The 25,251-nt window shown below is 47.5% G+C and overlaps 1 protein-coding gene across 2 annotated transcripts in view; it reads left to right on the top strand.

Moving 5' to 3' along the window:
• The first annotated feature begins 1,198 nt into the window (after positions 1-1,198).
• The window catches only part of LOXHD1 (lipoxygenase homology PLAT domains 1), a 201,300-nt gene continuing 177,247 nt past the window's right edge, over positions 1,199-25,251 (top strand). For both annotated transcript variants that reach the window (XM_033837947.1, XM_073790898.1), the window contains exons 1-4: positions 1,199-1,328; positions 7,742-7,856; positions 14,454-14,534; positions 16,445-16,629. In XM_033837947.1, coding sequence (XP_033693838.1) covers positions 1,199-1,328; positions 7,742-7,856; positions 14,454-14,534; positions 16,445-16,629 — 511 coding nt within the window. The remainder of the gene's footprint in view (positions 1,329-7,741; positions 7,857-14,453; positions 14,535-16,444; positions 16,630-25,251) is intronic.

The following is a 25,251-nucleotide window of genomic DNA, read 5'->3' as shown; positions in this document are numbered from 1 at the left end:
CCCCCTTTTATAGGTGGGGAGACAGGCTTGCCCAGGCTGCACAGCCAGGAGGCGGTGGGCAGACCAGTTTTGTCTGATGACCTCACGCCACCAGGACAGAGGAAGGAGAGGATTGAAAATTTCTAGCTTTCAGGATTTACATAGAAATCTTAAATTCGGGTTGCGAGAAATCTTAATAAAATCTTAATAAAATAAAATAAGCAAGGAAGAGGAGTCCAGTGGACCTAAGGGAAACTTGCTTGTTGATCTGGGGTAGAGAGGGGCCTCTGGTTCTCTCTCTCACTCAGAAGCCCCGTGCGGGGCTGCAGGGATGGTAAGGGCTGAGTGGGGTGGGCATCCAGGTGAGCTCGCAGGGTTTCTATTATCTCCTTGCAAGCGCAGAGGGCAATATGGGTAAATGGAGAGCTCTTGTTAGAACAGATGCTGGTTAATCTTGCCGGCCTGTCGGGGCACTGTGGGGGTCACCTAGGACTCGAAGGGCTTTCCCAGTGCCCTCAGCTCTGGCTGCAACACCAGGAACTCATGACGCAGAAAACACTCTGTGGGTGGTCTGAGTGCTCATCAGAGCAGCAGGTCTCTCCTGGCTGAATGGCCACTTCCAGAGCCAGCAGACTTGAGGAGATGGAAGCAGAGAGATCGAGAAGGATCCAGTAAAAACATTGCCTGCCCCGTAAGATGAGCAGAGGTCATGAATAATAGAGAGAAATGGAGTCCTCTGAGTCCTGGGGGCCCGGCTTGTTTGGGGCCCTGCCCTCCTCAGGAAGGTCTCAGGCCCTGGGGGCATCGTTCACGGCCCTTGGGGCTGTGAGGCTGGGGCATCTTTATGGGAGATGCCCCACCTGCCCCTGCTGTGAGGCCAGGTAGGAAACAGATGCCAAGGGCTTGATGTCACCTGATTCTGCATGAAAGGGGGAGGGGGCGGGTGGGAAGGAGGATAGCCTGTCCTCAGTCCCCATGAATAAGTCATGAGACCCAAAGAGAACGGCAGGTGCAGAGGAGGGGGCCAGAGATAAAGCACCGAGGTTCTGCTCAGGGGCCAGCGAGGAGAGGGGAGCAGGGCAGCTGTGTGGGCATGTGTGGGCTCTGGCCCCCCCAGGCGTGTGCACGGGAGCTCCAGGTGAGAGGGCCGCGGGTCCAAGCAGGTGCAAAGGGGTGGGCACCGTGAGCCAGTGAGTGGCAGGAAGGGACAGCCGGCAAAATGATGCCCCAGAAGAGAAAGAGGAGGAAGGAGGACATCGACTTTCTAGGCCTGTATGAGCAGGAGCTGCTGAGCTACGCCTCGGAAGATGACGAAGAGGAGCTGGAGCACGAGTACTACAAGGCCAAAGGTGTGCGGGGCCCTGGCCTGCGGGGCGGGGGCGCAGGCGGGGCCCGCGGGGGCGGCACCATCCTGCCCCTGGCTTTGAGGGAGGAACTTTAGGTTCCAACCCAACCCCTTTCTCGTGGATTATCCTGTTGGGTCTATCCTACACCCTCTTGAGGTACACTGGGGCCTCCACTGTAGCGAGGGTCACAGAGCCTGATTGGCACAGAAGAGACTAGAACCGAGTGCCCACACTCTCCAGGTCCTACACGTCCCAGGAGCCATGTTCGCGCCTGGTCTCTGAGGTGTGGCCTGCGTCAGGCTGTGCAGAGGCCTGTGGGAAGAGACCTGGTCATCAGCGGGTGCCGAGCAGGGGCTGGGGGCCGCTGCCCACCGCGGCCGATGGAGGTGAGGGCCTGGGGCTTTGCAAGGCGATGGCCCTGGCCCACATGGGAGGGCAGTTGGTGCTTTGGACCCGGGCCCAGTCCTTCCGATCTCACCTTCCTCTGGGGTGTATGGGAGCTGCTTAGAAATGCTCTACCTTCTTGTCAGGTAAACCAGAGAAGGGGTGAACGGGGGACCCAGGAGCCGGTGTTGGCTTTTGCGGAGAGATTCTTTTTGCTTTGCTGTTTTTGTTGGTGTTGTTTTACTTTCACAGTTAAAAAAAATATGATTGACTGTGAATGCCCATAGGCAGCGGACTTTATCACTCATAGGTCTGTTTTACTCCTCAATGCTGCCTGCCTGGCCCCTGAAGGCATTTAAATTCTCAGCGCTTCCTCTAAACTGGCTCACTTCTCCCTGTGAGCACCAGACTCCCCCATTCATTCACCAGATAAGTATCGAATGCTTGCTCTGTGCCTGCCATGGGCTTGTTTGCCCTCCTTAATTCCTGTCTGCTGGGAGTTCCTTGATTATATCCGATTCTGTTGGGCTCGTGGCCTCAGCCATCCTGACCTCTGTGCGGGGAGTGGGGGTGGGGCTCCTTTATTTGTCCTGACTCCTAACCCAGCTCCCAGCACAGACCCCAGGCTCAGAGAAGGTGGTCGCTGCTATGGCACTTTGAGGCTGTGACTCTGCTGAAGCCTCTTTCCTGGCATGGTGTCCTGGGCACCTTCGGGGGTGGAGGTGGGTACTGTGGGGAGGAAAGAAGGACCTAGAACAAGTGAGGTATTGCTGCCTTTCTCAGCGCGTGTGCTCCAAGCTCTGTCTGGTGGGGCTAGGGGCATTGAGGCCAGATGTGCGGGCAGCACCCATCACAAATACTCTCAGCTTTGGGGTGATTTGCCCCAGCCAGCACGCCTGCTGGTGAGAGCACTCGGAAACCTCTCATAGCCGCCATCCCATCCACTTCTGTTCATGGGTTCTGCCTGCCTTAGTGTGACGATGTGATCCTTCACAGCTTCCCTCTTCTTTTTACCCTTCTCAAAGCCTCTTTACTTCCATTCTCACTTGGAATCCTCAATATCCCCGAGAACAGTCAAGGCAGGTGTGATTAGTCTCAGGTTAAGGACTGAGGCTCCGAGAACTGACGTGATGTCAACAAGGTCACAAGCAGGAGAGACAGGAACTTCAACGGTTCCCAAGACAAGTCCCCACTTCAGGCCACGATGCTGTTCGATAGAATCATGTATTTAATGCATCAGGCACCACGCTGAGCACTTTACCCACGTGGATCGGTTTAATCTTCACAACAACCCAACAAGGTGGGTTGGGTTCTTAAAATCTGCTTTTTCAGGTGAGGGAACTGAGGCACAGGGAAGTTAAGTAACATGCCTAAGATCACAAAGCTAGGAAGTAACAGAGTTAGGATTTGAATCTTGCTGCTCCGGCTGGCCCTTACTCTTGTACTGTCCAATCTTGACTCTGCTGAAAATAGCTGGAGGAGAGCAGGCCAGGGTGGGTGCCATGCTGACATTTCTAAGAGACACAGACCCACTGACTCCGCAGTCAGCTACAGGAATGGGCGATAAATGTGTAAGATTCTGACAGTAGTCACTGTCTGAACTTTACCTGCACTGTCATTGTTACCCTCTCTGCTCTAGAACGATGTGTCGCCTACTCCCTTTGAGCACTGGGTTCTTGCATTTTGTGGAGAATCTTGATGAGTGTGATGGGGAAGAAGAAGGAAGAGGAGGAAGGCCTAGGTTTCCTTCTCTGTTCCTCAGGTCACCTCCAGGCTACACTGGAGATTACCAACAGCCAGAGGAAGGAGAGCAGCTTCCCTCCATGCTCTGAGGGTAGGCTGAGGCTGGTGCACTGGTCTACCTCCTGACTAATACAGGGCCCATGAGGGGGAGAGTGACTCCTACCAGAATCTGGGATCCGAAGGGACCTCAGAGGTCATGCTGCACAAGCTTCTAGCCCTGGGGCCCTTTCCTCTCCTGTATCCCAGACAGGGGGCTACCCAACGTCTGTTGGAATACAGTTTCCCAAGGCAGCCTTCCTTCTTGGGGATGTTGTTAATGGAGATGATGGTAGTGATGTTGAAGATGATATTGATGTTGATGATGACAACAGTGGAGATGATGATGGTGATGTGATGATGGTAACAGTTTACCACTTATGGAATGTATATCTTTCATCCAGCTGCGAAGGAGTGTCTGTAAGATAAATTCCCAGAAGTGGAAATATGCTAGGTCAATGAGTATGAAAGTTGAAAACTTTGTTTTATTTGATTTAATCCTTATGATAATCCTTCAAGGAAGAAATTCTCTCTCTTTCGGTGATAAGGAAAATGAATCTCAGTAAGAAATTTGGTTGAAATCATACAGCCAGTATGGTAGAATTGAGATTTACATACTGGTCAATTTATTTCCATAGTCCACATTCATTTCATTGATTGTTTCATTCATTCATTTGTCTTTTCATTCATTCATCCATGTAATTATTTATCGAGCATCTCCCATTTGTCATGCTCTGTGCTAGGAGCAACCCTTGTTGCTGTTGACAGTTCTTCTTTGTGCTGACCAGGGGATGTTACTAGTTGGGACCCTCCTCTCTGGACCAAACAGAGTTTTGTGTCTTTCATGAGATACCTGTCTTCTCTAAGATAGTTCTTCAGCTGTCTGAACTTTTTAAATTAAAAATTTTAAATTGAAGAATAATATACATATTATATATATGTATATACAGCACATTATAGAATATATATATGTATGTGCACATATAAATTATATATGTAATATATATAATTAGCACAAAACTCAAAAAGGAACAGCTGATGAATTTTTACACATGTGCATGCTTGTGTAACCACCATTCAGAACAGGACACAACATTTCTAACCTCCTGAAAGCTCCTTTAAAATTCTTCCCAGAGGTAATGGCCCTCCTGATTCTATCACATACATTAGTTGTTTTTTTTTTTTTTTTTGCGGTACGTGGGCCCCTGACTGTTGTGGCCTCTCCCGTTACGGAGCACAGGCTCTGGACGCGCAGGCCCAGAGGCCATAGTTCACAAGCACAGCCGCTCCGCGGCACGCGGGATCCTCCCGGACCGGGGCACAAACCCGCGTCCCCTGCATCGGCAGGCGGACTCTCAACAACTGCGCCACCAGGGAAGCCCCACATACATTAGTTTTTTGCTCTTGAGCTTCATATAAACGGAATCACACAGTACACACATTTTTGTGTGTCTAGCTTCTCTTTCACTCAACATTATATCCGAGAGATTTATCCATGTTGTGACTTGTTATATAGTTTGTTCTTTTTTATTATTTGTGTACTACTGCATTTTATAAATATATCACCATTTGCTTAACCATTCTATTGATGGAATTTGGGGTTATTTCCAGTTTTTAGCTATTATGGATAAAGCTGCTACAGATCTTGTACCCATTTTTGGATGGACACATGCACTCATTTCTCTTGGATTTATAATTGGAAGTAGAATCACTGAGCCATAGGGTGGGCTTATGTTTAGTTGCCAGGACTTGTACCAATCTATACTCCCACCAGCAATGTACGAGCGTGCCAATGGCCCCACACTCTTGACAATACTTAGTATTTGTCCATCTTTTTAATTTTAGCCATTCTGGTGGGTACATGTAGTGTCTCATGGTAATTTTAATTTGCATTTCCCTTATGAATAATGATGCTGAGCCCTTTTCCCTATGTTTATGGGCCATTTGGATATCCTCTTTTATGACATGCCTATTTAAGTCTTTTGCCCATTTTTCAACTTTATTGAAATATAATTAACAATAAAAGGAATCTACTTTAAAAGTGCCATTTGATGGGTATTGACAAATGTATACATCTATGTAACCACTAGCACCATTTATCTATAGGGCATTTAAATTATCCCTCAAAAGTTCCACGTGCCCCTTCCCAGGCAATTCCCCCTAACTTCAACCCTAGGCAACCATGCTCTGCTTTCTGTTAAAACAGATTAAAGTTCACAGAGCTGGCATTACATATCGTGTAGTGCTTTGTGTTTGACTTCTTTTGCTCCACATCGTGTGTCTGAGATTCATCCGTATTGCATATGTCAGTTGTTCGTTCCTTTTTATCACTGAGTAGGATTCCACTGTCTGGATATACCACACTTTTAAAAATTCATTCACTTGTTGATACATTCAGGTTGTTTTTCCAGTTTAGATCTATTATGAATACAGCTGCTATGAAAGTGTGTGTGCAGATCTTTGTGTGGACATGTTCTTATTTCTCTTGGGTAAATACCTAAAAGGGGAATTTCTGGGTCTTTTGGTAAGTGTAGGTTTATCTTTAAAACAAATTATTACCCATTAAAGCAATTGTCTGGTCTTTCTTTTTCTTACTGATTTGTGTGAATTCTTTACATTTTCTGAGTATGAGTCCATTTTTGGCGACAGGCAGACCCCGGAGATATTGTGGATTCGGTTCTAGAGCCCAGCAATGTAGCAAATATCACAATAAAGCGAGTCATACCAATTTTTTGGTTTCCCAGTGCATATGAAAGTTATGTTTCACACCATACTGTAGTCTATTAAGTGTACAATAGCATTATGTCTAAAAAATGTACATACCTTAATTTAGAAATACATTATTGCTAAAAAATATGCTAACCATCGTCTGAGCCTTCGGCAAGTCAATCTTTTTACAGTAGTAACATCAAAGATTACTGATCATAGATCATCATAACAAATATAATAATAATGAAAAAGTTTGAAATATTGCGAGAATTACCAAAACGTGACAGAGACAGGCGCGAGCAAATGCTGAGTGAGCAAATGCTGTTGGAAAAATGGCACCGATAGACCTGCTTGACACAGGGTGGCCACAAACCCTCCATTTGTAAGAAACATGATATCTGTAAAGCACAATAAAGGGAATTGTGATAAAACAAGGTATTATGTGGGATGCCTGTGTGTGCATTCCAAATATCTTCTAGTCTGTGGCTTGCCTTTTCATTCTCCTGATGGTCTTAATTTTAACTAATTTATCATTTTTTAATGGTTAGTGTCCTATTTGAGAAGTAGCTCTGTACACTTGGGGCAGCTATGGAGGTAGTTTCTTTATCCCTCTCTCATACCCCAGACTCCTTTCTCTAAACCAGGCATCTCCAGGCCTATATGTCTTCTCTCATGTGATGTGGTTCTAGAATTTCCACCGTGCTGGTCATTTTCCTATGAACACTCAGTTGGGAAACATCCTTGTATATGTGCAAACCATATGGGCAACACTTCAGGTCCTGGAGTTATCTCAGGGAGGGCTCTAGGAGTTGTTTGCCGATCAGGAATCCCTGTGGTGTAGACTGTGAAGAATGAAGGCTTTGGTTATCACAAGAGACAGGGAGTCACACAAATGTACTTGTTCCTTTCTCCCCCTCACGGGGACCTTCATCAGAACCAGGGACGTCAAAAGAAAAGACACCAACAGCAAACAGAACAAGCTTCAAGGGGACAAAGAGAGGGGAATTCCGTGCCCCTGCCTACAGGGACTCACTGGCAAAGTTCTGCATCCCCCCCACTAAGATGTGTTATCCTGAGATTGCCATGGCAACACCCAGGAGGTCACAGGAAGTGAGGCCTGCAAGGCAGCCTTGTGTAGAGGGCAGAGAGAAAGGTGAGAGCCAGGGACGGGCTCTGAAGAAGGTCTTGGCTAGGATGGCACCCATGTGCTGTGCTGGAAAGATCACAGACAGGCGTTGGGAGGCCTTGGGCTGGGCTCTGGTGTTGACATTGTGTGTTGTGTGACCTGGGCTTGTCCCCTTGCCTGCAGGTTCCTTACCTGTAGAATGAATGTGCAGCATTAAGTGGGAGATTGTGGCCTCACAGCAGGGCTTGGTGTGGGTCTGACCCTGGCTCAGAGGCTTGTGGGCTGAAGCAAGGGTCCAGAGCGTGCTCTGGGGCTGGGCATCCCCCTGTGGATCCGGCAGGAGCTATGGCTTCTCCGAGTCCACATAGGATTCTGGGCTTTCTTCTGAGCCTGCGGTCTGTCTTTTTTCCTCCTGCAGTGTACGAGGTGGTCACAGCCACGGGGGATGTTCGTGGCGCAGGGACCAGTGCCAATGTCTTCATCACCCTTTTTGGAGAGAATGGGCTCTCTCCCAAGCTCCATCTTACCAGCAAGTGAGTACCAACTCAGCCTTGGTGGGGTCCTGGGCTGTTAGTGGGGGTTGATAAAGTTCTGGAACCCATGAGAGAAGACAGGTGTGTCCACAGGTGTATTAAGTGGTGTGGGCCTTGCTAACAACCGATCACGTGCCAGCCAGACCCCTCCCAGTGATTTCCTTAGCTCCTCTCTTGATTTTTTTGTGTATGGTAATGCTTACTTTGGCTCTCAGAATTCCCAAGAATTCATATTAGCTGTCCTTTGATGTGGGAGCATAAGCCCTCAGGATCAAGAAACCTGGTCTAGGCCCAGCTTTACCATTTAGTTGCCGTATAACTTTGGTCAAATCTCTTGGCATCCAAAGCTTTGGCTTCCTCATATGTCATCTGGAAGTGATAATCCTCATCTTACCAAACTCATAGGACTTTTGGGAAGAGGGGACAAGGCCATGCATGTGAGGGAGCCACAAGCTTAAATGCTCTGCACCTACGTCTCACCTGGGACCAGCGTCAAACTGAACCTGCCTGCCCGCTAACGCACACTCAAGTCAGTGCGTGTGTTTGTGTAGATGTGCTTGTGTGTGTGTGTGTGTGTGTGCACACTTGTGCCCTCCATTTCATTGTGTCCCATTGAGAGCAGAGGCTGCTGTCTCTTCCTTTCCATCCCCTCCCCTCCACCACACATGTGCACACACAGTTACTACACATGGCAACATTCTAGCAGAATCATGGCATTCCAGAGATGGCCAGGGACCTCACTGGTGGCCTGGGCAGCTGTTTTCACCCTGTGCTGAGTGGAGCAGGGGATTGGTCAGTTGGTTTTGGGCTCCCAGTACCCTAGCATTCCTCCCCCTGGAGGAGCTTGACTTACGTTTATCATATCCACCAAGTTTCTCAGTCAGATACTCTTTGCACCGTGGGCTCTGTAGCCAAGAAAAACTTGAAAACAACTAAATCTATTCCAACCTGCTCACGGGGCATCTGGGGCCTAGAGGGGAGTGGTGAGCAACTCTGAGTCATGGAACTTTTGATGGTAAAGCTGGTCCTCAAACCCCAGGGTCTTGATGCAGACATTTCCTCAAGCACATGACCCCGTGGCCCTAGAGGATGTGTGGGAGACTCCCCTGCAGGCCTCCTGGGGCTCCAGGGTGTGACCTCTGGGGTTTATAGCTTGGCACCTCCAGGGGCGGCAGGCGAAGCAGTAGAAAGGTGGGTCCACAGGCCAGGAGGTCCACATACTCTGTGCTTAGCAGACGGACCAGGCCCCAGTGGATCACATTTACCCTGAGGGCAGCCTCTGGTGTAAATGCGGCGGCGTTGAGGCAGGCGTAACGTCCTATTTTGTCCATTTCCGCAGAACAGGGTACCTGCCCTCTTGTACTGCTTACACTGCCGAGTGACTCGCTTGTGGAAGCCCTTTGCTCCAGTGCTGTGGGCACGGTAAAGAGAATACATGAAATCCATCCTCTGCCATGTGTCCTCCCCGGAGTGCACCCCTCTAGGGAGAAGCCACTAGACCCTGGGGAGTTGGCCAGCTTCGTATCTGGAGTCCCCAGCCTGTCTTTTTTTTTTTTTTTTTTAACAAAAAGAGCCATTTCCCCTCTTGTGGTGGTTCCTCACTGGCTTTCCTCCTTTCATGCACCTGGACCCTCAGACTCTCCCCCCTCACCTTTTTCCTCTGTCAAAACACCTTCTCAGGAAGGTCCCCAGAGTCAACTTTTATAACCGCATGTGAAGGTCTGTCACTGTGTCCCCTCGCCCTGGGAGTCTGAGTTCCAGCCTTCCTTCTCAGTGGGAAGGAAATCTGCGTCACGGTGAAGGGTCTCAGGCATGACTGAGCTGGCAGGGCCAGCAGGTCTCCGGGTGCTTCTGAAGCCACACAGAGGCAGCCAGCTTCTGTGAGATAGCCTGCATGTAGGAATCAACTTCCCCCCAATTACTCCACGGGTCTGCTTGTAGGGGTCCCTCCTGTATCTGTGTCCTGCTCCAAGCAGGGCATCAAGGGCACAGATTAGGCCAGGGTCCCAATCCGGCTGGTCCAGAGGGCTCTTCAGGGGCCCGCAGGAAATGGGCAGTTTCAGGGATACAGGCACGTTTGCAGCATCAGCTGTATGTCCTTGGAGAGGCTGGAGAGGTGATGCATAGCGGGATGCATAGGTGGAGCCAGAGGATGACGCGAGGTCTGTTTTGTGCCTGCAGCACCTATCCCAGTGCTTTGCAAATAGAGCTCACTAAACGATTTGGTATCAGCGTGGCTAGAATAGGACTTTACAGGGAAGGATATGTGATCTGGACCTCGACAGGTGAAAAGGACTCATAGAGGAGGTGCAGAAAGAGGGTACTTTAGATGAGGGGGAACGGCTTGAAAAAGTATGGAGGCCACAAGGGACACTGCAGACCAATGGGGGCTGGATGGGGACTTACCGGCTGCGTGGAGGGGCAGAGAGGAGGGAGGTGGGAAAGGCAGGGGAGGACCAGACTGGAGAAGGCCTTGTGGAGGCTTGACGTACGGTGCAGACAAGAAGGGTTAATCTGACTGCGGTGAGCAGGGTAAACGGGGAGAGAGGAGACCAGAGTCTGGCTGCTGCAAGACCCGAGAAATTGTCTATAAAGAGAATCGCATAAGCACAATCCTCACCATCTGAGACCCTTCCAATTCAAGATGGAGATCTCGAGTCTGGGAGGGGAGTACTGCTTTCCGAGGAAGTCCAGGTTGCCGTGTAACAAGCATGCAGAGGCCACGGAGGTCCCCGAGCTCTGTGAGATTTAGATGCAGTTAGCCCAGCCCAGCCCTCACCCTCAGCAGTCCCTGGGGTCTGGCCCACTGGTCTCGCGATCTCCTGTCCTCTCACTGTCTGCTGCTGTTCCCTCCTGGCCACACTGTGTCACCCCAAACCCACACCCACACCCCTGTGTCAACTGGAACTGAGCTCCTTTTCCTTGTTTTACACCCACAAACACGCACACATACATCCACGCAAGCACACATATACACATGCACACATGCACACACGCACACAGAAACTACAAGGCATTTTGGTGTGCATCAGACTCCACTGATAACTTGGGGTGCCAGAGTTCACATGGAAGCAACACAGACAACTTAAAATGGAATATTAGATAGATGCCCCGCCTGCCCGCACCAAGGTCTTAAAGTTAAACCACCACCCTTCCTGGAAGTTCTCCCCAACCCCTTTCTCTGCAGCCTCTGGCCGTGTCTCTCACCCCACCTTTCTCTCCTGCCTCTCCCTCGTCCTCTTTCTTCTCTCTCCCATCAATTCCACTCTTTCTTGTGGCCTTTCTCCTCTGCCCCAGGCCTTTACCTTCTACTCCCGGGTGGCTTATTAGGATTTTTTATTCTCCAAAACAAAATAATTCCTGCTGCAAGAAGAGCCTTGGTGCCTGATGTTAAAATGCTGATGGGTCTCACCCTCATGGTCTGGGGTCTAAATTCCTCGGCACACGTTGGACCCTCTCTTAGGCAGCAAAGAGTCGGACACGTTCACTTCATTCCCCTGCTAGCTGACCTCCGCCCTGACCTCCACACTAGCGAAGTACCAACAGCTCTGGATCCCAGAGGAAGCCCCCTTCCCCGTTACCCAGGACCACCCCCAACAATGAGTCACAGGCTTAGGATATGGCAAAAGGATGGGATCTCATGTATCTTCTGGAACACGGTTCTCCCGTTGAGAATTCACCAACTGCAAGTGTGGTAGAATCCTGGCATTTTAGTCTGCTGGCTCTGCCCAGGGGGTAGCTAAAATGCCCTGTGCTGCCTGGAAAGGGTGGGATCCCTGTGGAGCGGCAGGCACGGGCAGGGAGCTGTGTCCTGCATTTGAGGATTGACCAGGAGCTGTGGAAAACCTGCCATCTCCCACAAGGAAATGTGAAGAAGTGTCTATTTCTGATGTTTCTTTGGCCAGGGACCTCTGTCGTTTGCTGTTTCCACACCGCCTTCAGTCAGTTTTCTGAAACCCACCAGCATTTGCATTCTGACTTATTGGAAGGGGGGATTTCGGAGTCTGACCCCAAGTGGGCTGGGGTTGGAGCTCATCTGGGATTGTTTTGGCCCCTCCCTGAGAGGAGGGAGTCTGTAGAGCCCTGTCTCTGCAGTCCTTTGCTTTCCCTTCTCTGAAGAGAGACCCCTGAAATGCAGAAGGCTTTGCTCTTGTCCGCCAGGATATTGGTCTCCATGTCGTAAACACTGTGGATGATTGCGTCACATCCTGTGGTGCCCTGGATGCTCCAGTGTGGTCCTGAGAGAGCGTGGAGCACGCCTTCTGCCCATCCTGGCAAACCTTTCCTCCTCGTTTCCCTTCTTCCACCTCGCTTTTTAAAATGTCTTTTTTGAGTGACTGTAAAGCAGCATGGTCGATTATTTAACAAACACGCTGGAAAGCGCCAACCCACATTCCACTTGGTCACGCGTGCAGGGCCTTTTTGAAGGTGCAGAGCTCCCCTTGCTGGATGCAGCTGCTGGAGCTGGAACTCTTATGAGAAGCACCCTAAAAAGCCAGCTGCTTTCCGTCCAAATCACACCTTGTGTTTTCTTTTCCAAATCACCCTCCACTTCCCCTACTCGTTGGCATTGGTTGTTTCCCAAATTCCATGCACCCTCAGCAGATGAAGCCCAGCGAGCCTTGAATTCATTCCGAAGAATTCACCACAAGCAGCTGTGGGCTGGATGGAGCGGGGGGTTCTGAAACAGGGGACTGTACTTTTTTCATAATTACGAAATCAAGATGTGCTTCCTTCAGAAAACTGAAAAAAATGAACACAAGAATAAATAACCAGCACTTCATAATAGTCTTATTATGTAGACATGATGTTTTGTATAAATCCTCCCCCCTTTATTGTTTTTAAATGAACTTGGTGTCCTTTTTGTATTAGTTGTTGTTTATACATTCTATTTTTAACCTGCTTTTTCTTTTAAGCCTATTTCATAAACCTGTTTCTGTTGTATTAAATACTCTTTCACAATAGGATTTTTAATGGCTGCATAATATTCCATCATAGAGCTTCCCAGGGTGACTGCTTTGTAGGGTATTTATATGATATAGAGACTCCTGTCTATTCTAAAAATCGATTTCCTTGTCTTGTATACTGAAACAGAAAATACCTCTTATTCATTTCCTTGTTTCCCATTCACACAGTCCTGATGCACATAATCGATGTTCATGTGTTTTGCGAGTCATTTAACAACTGCTTTGACTCTGCAACAGAATACAGGCCATGTTGTCACTCGCCCTTGGAAGTAAGATTCTGACAGGTCCATGTCGCCAGCCTGGGGGCGGGCCTTTTCACTCCAGCAAAACCCGGAATTTCCCGCCACTCTCTCCTCCCGCTCTGTTCCCCGGGCTACACCACTGGGGGCTCTTCTCCCTGACAAGGCTGCCTCGGTGCACATTTTTACCTGATTTTGTGAGCTCTGCACTGCTTTAGGAGGGCCCTGGGCCCCATGTCTCATGCTGTGCCCACCATAAGGAAATATCTCCCCAGACCAGACTGTTTGCCAGAGTGGGTCTGTTTGCAGAATCACAGCTTCTGGGTCTCTAGAACCTTAAAAGCCTTCTGTTACTGAGAGAGTCTGAGCCTTTGCTGCCTTGGGGAGAAGGCCTTTCACCTCCCACTTTATTTTGAAACGTGTGATGGCCAATGAACAGACATATCTTCTGCGTTTTTCTTTTCCTATGGGCTGTGTGCTGGTGCTGAAAGCCCTGGCCGGGAGCACTGAGGGAGGTCCACAGCTCTCAGCCCTGTGAGGCCTTCACTGTGGTAGCAGGAAGAGCTGCAAGCAGGCCTGGGCTCAAGCGGCGGGCGTCCTGGCCTACACAGAGGACAGAGCAGATGTCCACGTGAGATTCAGGCTTCCACTCCCAGAGGACTTGGTGCTCCAGCCTTCCTGTGTCTAAGCTGATGGATGCTAGGACGCTCCCGAGTCTGGACTTGCTTGGGCATCTCATTGAGAAACATCTCAGGTGCACTTGCTTCTGTTTGCACCCTCTGTGGGATGCCAGACGTGCATTCCCTCACTGCCCCCACTTCCCTGGTCACTGGTTTGTGTTGAATGTTTCCTTCCTTGGAATGGCAGGACCATGGCCCACCACCCAAGGTTTGCATCCACTTGGGGCTGCCATTGCAACTCTTCCCAGCAAGAGCAAGGCAGGTGAGGAGGAGAGGCCAGGAGGCCTGCAGACCCAAGAGCACCATGGCATTTATCACACCTTCCTTCCTCCTCCACTCTCCCAACCCAGAGCAATCACAGAGCATTGGATCATGACTTTGGGAGCCAGGTTCTGGTCCCAGCTCTGCTACCAACTAGCAATTTACTTGTTTGTAAAATGGGGCTAATGTTGCCCACCATGCTTGCCTTAATGATACATAGCAAGAATCCCATAAGAACCTGGGCGTGAAAGCAAGGAATGAATACTAACCATCCTTGCCCTCCACCTCTCCAAACCATGTCAGAAAGGAATCTCAGAATGGGATTGGCTGGCAGTAGCACTTCCTGGAGTGGGATGGTGGAGGAAGTAGGGGGATGCCAGCCTTTGGCTCTCCTCCAGGGCCTGTGAACCAAGTGCTGGTCTGTGCTAACTGTGCACACCTTCATTGCAGGAGCAAATCTGCCTTTGAGAAAGCCAACGTCGATGTGTTCCGGGTGAGAACCAATAATGTGGGCCTCATCTACAAAATCAGGTGAGAACTTGGCCCCTGACCAGGTTGGGTGAGAGGAAGGCAAGTAGAATAGGAACTGATTTCACTACTGACACTTTTGGGTGTTGATTGCTCTCCTGACGTCATCCGAGGGGTGACCAAAGGCCCAAATCTTTCCCTCCCACTCTGAGTCATTGTGCCCTAAATTTGCCCATTAGAGTTTCACTTCTTTGGGTTAAGACAACTTGAGACAATTTTTCACACACTTGGGAAATATGCTCTGAGAAACCCTAGCAAAGTGGTTAGTAGACTCAGTCCAGATTGCCTTCGTTCAAATTTCTGCCCTGCCATTTACCAGTTGTGGGACTTTGGGAAGGTTTCCTCTCCAGGCCTCAGTTTCCTTGTCTGTAATAATGGTGCCCAGCTCCTAAGGCACCATTAGAGTTAGTAAGAATTCAATGAGTCAGTGTTTAGAATATTAACTGGCATACAGTAAGCGCCCAGTGAGTGTTAGAGATGCCAGGTCACATTGCAGGATGCCTTTTCACAGAGATCTCCCCTAATCTTGCTCTGTCTGGTGGAGTTTTTGTGAATGTGTGGGGAGGGATAACTCTGCCAGCCTGGTTGCTAAGGAACAGCCTTCAATTGCCCCTGTTTGCCCCCCTCCACCTACTGCCACCCCCAATCAAGTCATGCCCATTTGCCAGCATGTCAAGATCACTTATGGTCTGACTGTACCCAGACTAGAGGGCCTGGACAGAAGGGAAATGCTGCCTCCATTCAGTCCTTGTTTTTTTTTTTTTTCCTCCCACTAGAAAATATAGGGCCATGAACTCTCTTTACTGGGAAAATAAGGGACTTATGAGGGCCCTGGCACCGGTTGTGTGGGGAAAGGGGGTTATGAACACGGAAGGGGCTCTTATGGGGGAGGGTCGGGAAGAAGGTGTCAGTGTGTGGGAAAGGCAGCCACTAAGCTGAGGTCCACTATGTGCCAGGCTCCATGCCGGGCAGAGCCATGCATCCTTGGGTATATCATGTGTGTCATCCATGTGTGTGTTGTCTTGGACTGTGGTTGTCCCGTTAAGACCTGCAAGTTGTAAGGCCTCACTGTGATGGGATGCTTGGTGCTAAGTGAGGTCGTCCAAGGGTCAAGTTCTGGGGAAGAAACTGGGCCTCAAAGAGAAAACTGGACTGCCAAGGATGAAGAGGACTGTAGGAAGTGGCAGAAGATAATGGGGGCCAGATTTTGAAAAGTCTGGATCTCTGCTGCCCAGCTCAGCAGCCCCTGGCCCCACGGCGCTATTGATCACTCTAATGTGGCTAGCCCAAACCAGATGCACTGTGTGTGCAAAAACACACCAGGTCTTTGGAAAACTAGTATGAAGTAAAGGATGTAAGATAGCTCATTAATAGATGTTTACACGGTTACCCACTGAAATGATAAGTGGATTAAACAAATTATATTATTAAAATTAGTTTCACCAGTGTCTTTCTTTTTCAATGTGGCTACTAGAAAATCTAAAATTACCTATCTGGCTCACACATGAAGCTCATGTGATATTTCTATGGGGCAACACCAGTCCTATGTGGCCATGGGGGATCCTCTGGGTGGTGGGACTGAGTATCTGGGGTGCGGGAGTGTGTCTGGGAGTCAGGGAGAGAGGGGAAGCTCAAGATGGTCCCGCTGCAAGCCTTAGCAATCCTGGATTTTCCATGGAAGGCAATATCTCCTTGTGGGCAATGTAACGATGCAACATTCATTCATAAGCTCATCCACCTTGCAAGGAGTCCCCACTTTGTAGATAAGGAAACTGAGGTTGGAGAGGTAAAGTAACAACAACATCAAAATGATTAAACCTCTCTTTGGAACAAACATTGGGGTATTTCGGTATGGAAGGGGCATCGTTTCTGTTCTGCCAGTGACGGTGCGGGTGTCTGTTTCTGCACACCAGGATCGAGCATGACAACACAGGTTTGCACGCCAGCTGGTACCTGGACCGTGTGATTGTGACCGACATGAAGCGGCCTCACCTCCGTTACTACTTCAACTGCAACAACTGGCTGAGCAAGGTGGAGGGTGACCGCCAGTGGTGTCGCGACCTGTTGGCCAGCTTCAACCCCATGGATGTGCCCAGAGGTCAGTGCCCAGGCTGGCTTGCCCACCATCCCTCCCTGCCTGCACTGGGCTCACCCAGGCCTCTGTCTTGTTCTGGGCAGCCCCATCACCCCTTGCCACCTCTTCCTGTTGGCTAGGGCCCAGGGGAAGCCCCAGCTTTTCCTTGAGTCCCTCCCAAGAGCAAGTTCTGGGGGCTCATGGAAGTGGGAGATGCAGGAGGTCCTGGAGCCGTGATGGAGGAATGGGCACAGCCCTGAGTGTACCCTATGTTTTCAACAGCTCTTGTTGATGAGTATCTATGGAGCATTCTCTCTGAGTTCAAAGGCAGTTTTCCCTGTCTTCCTGTTCCCTAACTTTTTTTCTGATGACCAAGGAAGGTGAGTTCCAGCCAGGGGGTCATGGTGGATGTGAATCGCAATCTACAGCTTCCAGAGTTCCATCGTGCTGCCCCCAACTCCTCCTGATTTTATGAGGAGTGAAACAACTTATTTCAAGTACATTTGGCCCAAATCCTTAAATTCAGTCATTTTTAGCTCTACAGGAAAATTGGGAGGCAGGGGATCAAAGCATATAAAAATGCACGTTGTATCTCATGTCCTATTTTATCACTCCTTTGTCACCTAAAGTCCTGACCTCACCTCACCCCATTATTGAACATATTTGTCTTTTCAAATAAGGGGACATCACATGTGGGTATCGTCATCATAATAGCCTGATTGCACAGAGTCATGGGCCATCGGAGAGGAAAGGAACTTGGCGGCCAGGAGAAGAGAAGTGACTTTCCCACGGTCACCCAGTAGAACACATTTCACCTCCCAGCACGTACCCAGTGGTCTCCAAGTGCCACTGGCTCTTGCACCCCAGCTGAGCACATAAACATATCCTCTCTTCCAATGGACTTCAGCTCTCAATTTCTCTGTCTACTTCTTATGTCCCACCTCCCAGCTGACCTTGAACACTTGCCCCATTCCTCTGTTGTCCCCATCACAATAACCTGCAACTTCACTGATTCTTTTTTTAAAGATATGTTATCCATCTTTTACTACAAAAGCCAAATTTGATCATTGCAGAAAATTTAGAAAATATGGAAACACAATTATATAAGAAGAATACCTGTAATCCCATCACCTGGAAAAACATCACTGGTGAAATTTTTACACACTTATTTCTAGTCTTTTCTCTGAATATATAGTTTGAAAGGATGGGCTGTTACAACATCTCCTGTTTTAGAGCATGTATATTTCTAAGCCATTAAATGTCACTCAACACCCCTACTTGTAATGGCTCTGTAGCATTCTGGTGTAGGGAGATACCATCATTTATTCATTGAATCCTTTATAGTTGGACATTTATACTGTGTTCCCCCGCTAAATTTTTTGTTATTATAAATAATACTGTTATGAACAATACACCTAAATCTTTGCACAGATAAATGATTCTTTCCTTAAGATAAATTCCTAAGTGGAGTTTCTAGGTCAGATAGAATACACAGGGTTAAGGCTTTTAATGGGTATTCCCAAAGTGTGCTAGAAAGGACCCATCAGTGCACAGTCCCACCAGCTGTGCAGGAGCACCCACTCCACTCAGCCTTGCCAACAGCTGGCAGTATTGTTTAATTTCCCAACTGGATGGGAACAGGGGCTTTTATTATGTTTTTAATTAATTTTTTATTGGAGTATAGTTTATTTACAATGTTGTGTTACTTTCAGGTGTACAGCAAAGTGTATCAGTTATACATATACATATATCCAATCTTTTTTAGATTCTTTTCCCATATAGACCATTACAGAGTATTGAGTAGAGTTCCCTGTGCTATACAGTAGGTCTTTATTAGTTATCTATTTTATATATAGTAGTGTGTATATGTCAATCCTAATCTCCCAATTTATCCCTCCCCCCACTTACCCTCTGCTAACTGTAAGTTTGTTTTCTACATCTGTAACTCTATTTCTGTTTTGTAGACAAGTTTATTTGTACCCTTTTTTTAGATTCCACATATAAGCAATGTCATATGATATTTGTCTTTCTCTTTCTGACTTACTTCAGTCAGTACGTCCATCTTCACTCTCTAGGTCCATCCATGTTGCTGCAAATGGCATTATTTCGTTCTTTTTATGGCTGAGTAATATTCCATTCCATTCCAATATTCCATTGTATATATGTACCACATCTTCCGCATTGTATATATGTACCACATCTTCTTTATCCATTCCTCTGTTGATGTACATTTAGGCTGCTTCCATGTCCTGGCTATTGTAAATAGTGCTGCAATGAACATTGAGGTGCATGTATCTTTTCGAATTATGGTTTTCTCCAGTTATATTCCCAGGAGTGGGATTGCTGGATCATACGGTAACTGTATTTTTAGTTTTTTAAGGAACCTCCATACTGTTCTCCATAGTGGCTGTACCAGTTTACATTCCCACCTCTAGTGTAGGAGGGTTCACTTTTCTCCACACCCTCTCCAGCATTTATTGTTTGTAGGTTTTTTGGTGATGGCCACTCTGGAAAAGGAGCTTTTCAATGTTCTCCCTTTGATTACTGGTGAGGTTGAACATTGTCATATGTTTATTGGCCATTTGTGGTGTGTGTGTGTGTGAATTGTCTGCCCATGCCCCCGTGCCTGTCTTTTCTATTGGGTGAATTTCACCAATTCTCCTATAGACCTTAAGCACTTTAATCCTTGATCCAGTCTCTTTATCAGGATCAATCCTTAGCAAATTGTCAAGCTTGCCATCTTTCTCTTTTGTTCTCTTAGTTTCCCCTTTCTTGGCCTTTTCCCTCCTTTTAGCTCCTTATCCAACCTTCTGCTTTGGTCACATGAAAATCCATTGCTCTACTGTTAGGAGAAGAGCTTCTGAAAATCACCATTGAGAAAGAATGAATTAACACAGTGGTTCCCCAACTTTCCACAAGAACTGTCCAGGGTAGTGTTTTCTTAAAGTCTCTGAATCAGGCTGCCTAACTGGGCTCCCTGCTCCTTTATGGGCTGGGGGGCATTGGGCTTTTAGTATTTCCAGGCTAGATTCTGGGAGAGGGAATGAAAAAAATGATCTTCATATATTCAGGGACTGTGTTGGTAAACAAAAGGTTAAGTTTCTTTTCTTTTCACCTGGAATTATACTAACTTGGTGTTTGGAGGTCTTTGATCATCAAAATGGGGAAGATAATTATTTCTTTATTCGTAGTTTGACAGGTAAAAATGTTTCAAAATGTGCGATGTGGGCCACAATAGAAGGAGGAGAGAGGAAAGGGGGCATTCTCTGAGTGTATTCCATGCCCTCCTCCCCTTGTTCCCCTCTCCCCACCCCCAAGGGCCATCTCCCAAAGTTCTGGCTAATAATCAGCTGGAAATTTCTTTCATTCCAGCTCCTCAGGGAAGGTTGGTGTTCCAGGCTGACCGACCGACCCTTTGACCAAGGTGATCAGCAGATAATAGTGGAGTGGAGGGGACTGGGCCTTGATTAGTTTTCTAGATGGTTCCTCTACAGGGGATCTCGCATATCATGCTTAAAGACACAAGTGCCTGAGGGGAGCTTGCCCTCCCTGGTGCAGAAGCTAAGCCGAGGTGCACTGGAACTGCTGCCCCGGACAAGAATATCACCCTCGCCGCGTGGCACAGAGCCTGGCATTTCCTCTCTAGGCTTCTATTTAAGTATACTTTGGGGGAGGGACCCAACATGACCCTACCACCTTGAGGGGAATGGCTGAGTCAGGGCTGTCCTCTTCCTCATGGAGCCACTGGCACCAGTATGAACAGAGACAGCAGGTTCAAGAAGAAGGAGGTAGGAGTCGACCAGCTCACAGTCATGTGGATGGAGGATCCGAGAACCTAGTTCTATTTCTTAGTTGTCAATCGGTTGGTAAAATCTGGCACCTTAAGGGAACCAGGCAATAGGACCAACCAAAAGGGCTTTGTCTTTTGGTCTTCTTTGCATCTGATCACCAGGCCTGGGGGGATGTTGCTGGGGCCTGGGGGCCCAGGCTGTTATATCTCCCCAATCCATCTGGGGTTCCCAAATCCCAGCCACTCACATTCCTCCTTCAAGACTTTTGCTTTATTCAAATATCACTTTCGTTATTATTATTCTTCTTTAACTCACTTTTTACAACTTATATTAACTTGTAAGTATATTTTAAAAAGAAAGTTGAGGGCTTCCCTAGTGGCGCAGTGGTTGAGAGTCCGCCTGCCGAGGGCTTCCCTAGTGGCGCAGTGGTTGAGAGTCCGCCTGCCGATGTAGGCGACACGGGTTCGTGCCCCGGTACGGGAAGATCCCACATGCCATGGAGCGGCTGGGCCCGTGAGCCATGGCCGCTGAGCCTGTGCGTCCGGAGCCTGTGCTCCTCAACGGGAGAGGTCACAACAGTGAGAGACCTGCGAACTGCAAAAAAAAAAAAAAAAAAAAAAAGTGGATATAGCTATCATTAAAAGCTTTATTGTTATCCTTTGCTACAAACATCAAGGATAATTAGCACATATTAAAATAAATATGCAACATTAGATAAGCCTCACGTATCACCCCTAGCATCCCACATACCACCAGTGGTGTGCAAACTGCATCCTTGGAAACACTACCAGCTCTGCTCTGAGAGAAAGGGAAAGCAGAGGCCAGGAGGGAGGGGAGGAGGGCTGCGAAGGTATCTGGGCTCTCCTCTTCATGAGTCTTTGCTTCGCTTTGTCCTTGCCACACTTCTGGGGGTGGGGGTGAGGGAAGGCAGGCAGGTGTTAATTACACAAATGAGTAAACTGAGGCCCGGGAGGTGGTGACTCATCCAAGATCAGACAGCCAATCACTGACAGAGCTGGGACTAGAAGGCAGGGCTACTAGTTGTTGGTGGAATGTGCCTTCTGTCTGCCCCTTGGACAGGGCAAGACCAAGGGCACCTGAGAGATCAGAGCCTGAGGGATCAGAGCGAGGAGCTCATGGAGGTCAGCTGGCCCAGCCTCCTGCTGTCACAGGACTCCTTCCACAGCATCCCCGCCAGTTGCTTCTCCAGCTTTGGTTTAAATCTAGCCTTTCTTGAGTGGGGAATGCTGCCCAACCTCCCAGTGCAACCCATCCCACTGATGAGCGGCACTTGTTGTTAGAAGGATCAGCCTGAAATTAAACCCCCATGAGTCTCCCTGAGATGTTTGCTAATCTGATTCAGACCTCCCCTCACCCGGTACAGGAGATTTTCACGTTAGCCCTCTGGCTGTAGGAAGACAGGGCTCTCTCCTCTCAGGATTGCACCCCTAGGTTCCTCAGCCTCTCCTCTTGTGGCTGTTCCCCAGCCTGGCTCCTGAGCAGCGCTGGTTTATCATTGCCCCTCAAGAACGTGCCTCCCAAGCTAGAACCCTGTGTTGCAGATGGGGCCTCATCAGAACAGCAGGTAGAGGGCCTCCCTGACTCCATTGCCTGCTTCTTTTAAAATATTATTGTGGAAAAATATACATAATATTTACCATCTTAACTATTTTCAAATGCACCATTCAATGGCACCAAGTACATTCACATTGTTGTGAAACCATCACTACAATCCACCTCCAGAATTCTTTCATCTTCCCCAGCTGAAATTTGTACCTATTAGAGAATAACTCCATATTCCCCTCCCCCTCCCCCAACCCCTGGTAACCTCTATTCTTCTTCCTGTCTCTCTGAAAATGACTACTTAGGAACCTCATATAAGTGGGATCATAGAATATTTGTCCTTTTGTGACTGCTTATTTCACTTAGCATAGTATCTTCAAGGTTCATCCACATTGTAGCATGTGTCAGAATTTCCTTTCTTTGTAAGGCCGAATAATATTCCATTGTATGTATAGACCGCATTTTATTTATCCATTTGTCTGTCAATGGACCTTTGTGTTGTTTCCACCTTTTGACTATTGTGAATAATGTTGCTGTAAACATTGATGTACGAATATCTGTTCGAGTTCCTGCCTTCAGTTCTTTTGGATATATACCCAGAAGTCGAATTACTGGATCATATGGTAATTCTATGTTTAACTTTTTGAGGCACTGCCACGCTCCTTTCCGCAGCAGCTGCACCATTTTGCATTCCTACCAGCAATTCCAATTTTTCCACACACTCATCAATACTTGTTATTTTCTGGGGTTTTTATTTGTTTATATTTGATAATAACCATCTTAATGGTTGTGAGGTGGTGTCTCAACTGTGGTTTCGATTTGCATTTCCTGGGGATAAGTGACGTTGTGCATCTCTTCATGTGCTTATTGGTCATTTGTATATCTTTTTGGAGAAATGTCCATTCAAGTCCTTTGCCCATTTTTTAATCAGGTTGTTTGTTTTCTTGTGGAGTTGTAAGAGTCTATCCAGAATATATTTCTGGATATAAACCCTTTATCAGACATGATTTACAAATATTTCCTCCCATTCCATGGGCTGCCTTTTGTGCTATTTGTGTCTGCTGGTGCATAGAAGTTTTTAATTTTTATGAAGTCTAATTTCCCTAGTTTTTCTTTTGTTGCTTATGCTTCTGGTGTCATATCCGAAGTCACTGCCAAATCCTATGCCATGAAGCTTTTGTCCCAGTGTTTTCTTCTAAGAGTGCTATGGATTTAGCTCTTACATTTTGGTTGTTGATCTATTTTGAATTAAATTTTGTATATGGTGAAAGGTAAGGGTCCAACTTCATTATTTTGTATGTGGATATTCAGTTTTCTCAGCACCATTTGTGGAAAAGACTGTGCTAAGACCATTCCCCATTGAATGGTCTTAGCACCCTTGTTGAAAATCATTTGGCCATATATATGAGGGTTTATTTCTGGGCTCTCTGTTATATTCCATTGGTCTAAATGTCTGTCCTTATGCTAGTACCACACCATTTTTATTACTGTAATTTTGTAGGAGTTTTGAAATCAGGATGTGTGAGACCTCCAAATTTGTTCTTCTTTTTATTTTATTTTATTTTTTAGATTTTTTGATGTGGACCATTGAATTTGTTACAATATTGCTTCTGTTTTATGTTTGGATTTTTGGCCCTGAGGCATGTGGGATCTTAGCTCCTTGACCAGGGATCAAACGTGCACCCCCTGCATTGGAAGGCGAAGTCTTAATCACTGGACCGCCAGAGAAGTGCCTGTTATTCTGTTTAAAGATTGTTTTGGCTATTCAGTATCCCTTGATGTCCTGCTTCTTTTTTTCTACTTTTTTTGTTTATTGGGATATACTTCACATACCATATAATTCACCCTTAAAGTGTACATTCAATGTTTTTTTGTATATTTGTGAAGTGCAACCATCACCACAATCAAATTTAGAACATTTTTATCATTCCAAAAGAAGTCCTATACCCTTTAGCAGTCACTCACAACACACCCCTCCCAATACTCCCTAGGTCTAGGCAACCATTAATTTACTTTCTATCTTTATAGTTTTGTCTATTCTAGACATTTCATATACACAGAATCATATAATATGGGGCCTTTTGTGACTTGTTTCTTTCATACAGCATGTTTTCAAGGTTTTATTTTTTTGTTTTTGTTTTTGTTTTTTGCGGTACACGGGCCTCTTACTGTTGTGGCCTCTCCCGTTGCGGAGCACAGGCTCCAGACGCGCAGGCTCAGCGGCCATGGCTCACGGGCCCAGCTGCTCCGCGGCATGTGGGATCTTCCCGGACCGGGGCAAGAACCCGTGTCCCCTGCATTGGCACTGCGCCACCAGGGAAGCCCTGTTTTCAAGGTTTATTCATGTTATAGCATATATCAGTAATTCATTTCTTTTTATGGCCTAATAATACTCCTTTTTATATTTATACTACATTTTATTTATCCATTCATTGGTTAATGGACATTTGGTTTACATCCTGCTTCTTTTAATGCACCCTAAATTCTCATTAAGTATTTGTAACAGTGACACTACACCATAATCACTGGGAAGAAAAGATGAAAATGCTCTCTCCACCCCAAGTCCTCAGTCCTTGCCCAGGACTTAGAGGCTGCTGGAGAAACCTATGGATTCTCCTGACTCATCCCCACGTGAGTCAGCAGGTGTGGGTGTCCCAATCTTGGCTGGCTCTCCACCACATCTCAACAAAAAAATGATCCAGGCAGACATCACACCTCCTAATTAAGCATCTCAGATATATATGCAGCCTGAACAGGGAGGCTGCCGCCACCTCTATGCTCATTTCCTTCTTAGAATGGGTGTCGGGGGTCCTGGCGCTTCCTGGGGCCTGGGGAGGGTTGCCAGCTGCTTTTTCAGCATATCTGTGTTGATTATACCTGGAAACACAGTCTGACTATCGAATCGTTCCAGAAGTGTGGCGAATTTTCCCTCCTGCCATCTGGTTCTTTGTATTCCCCCACCTCCATTGACATGGACACCTGATTCCCTTCCTAGAGGATTTATTTCATCCTGTCTGGAATGGCTCACCCTTTTGACACCCAGAACCCAGAGGGGCATTGACATTTACACGCTGATGAAAGCCCTTGGCCAGGATCTAAGGACAGTCTCCCAGCCCTCGAACTGAAGCTTCATCATTAGCAACTGCCATTGGTGATGCCGCCCCGAGCTGCTCTTAGATTCTGGGTCAGGGTGAAAATATGGTCTTTTCCCTCAAGATGCTCACAGTCTAAGAGAGGACAGACATTGCCATAGTACAAGGTATTCACAAAGAGGGTGGAGGGCATGATGGTT

The sequence above is a fragment of the Tursiops truncatus genome, chromosome 13 (genome assembly GCF_011762595.2).
Source record: "Tursiops truncatus isolate mTurTru1 chromosome 13, mTurTru1.mat.Y, whole genome shotgun sequence".
NCBI lineage: Eukaryota > Metazoa > Chordata > Mammalia > Artiodactyla > Delphinidae > Tursiops > Tursiops truncatus.
This window is presented reverse-complemented; position numbering and strand designations above follow the sequence as displayed.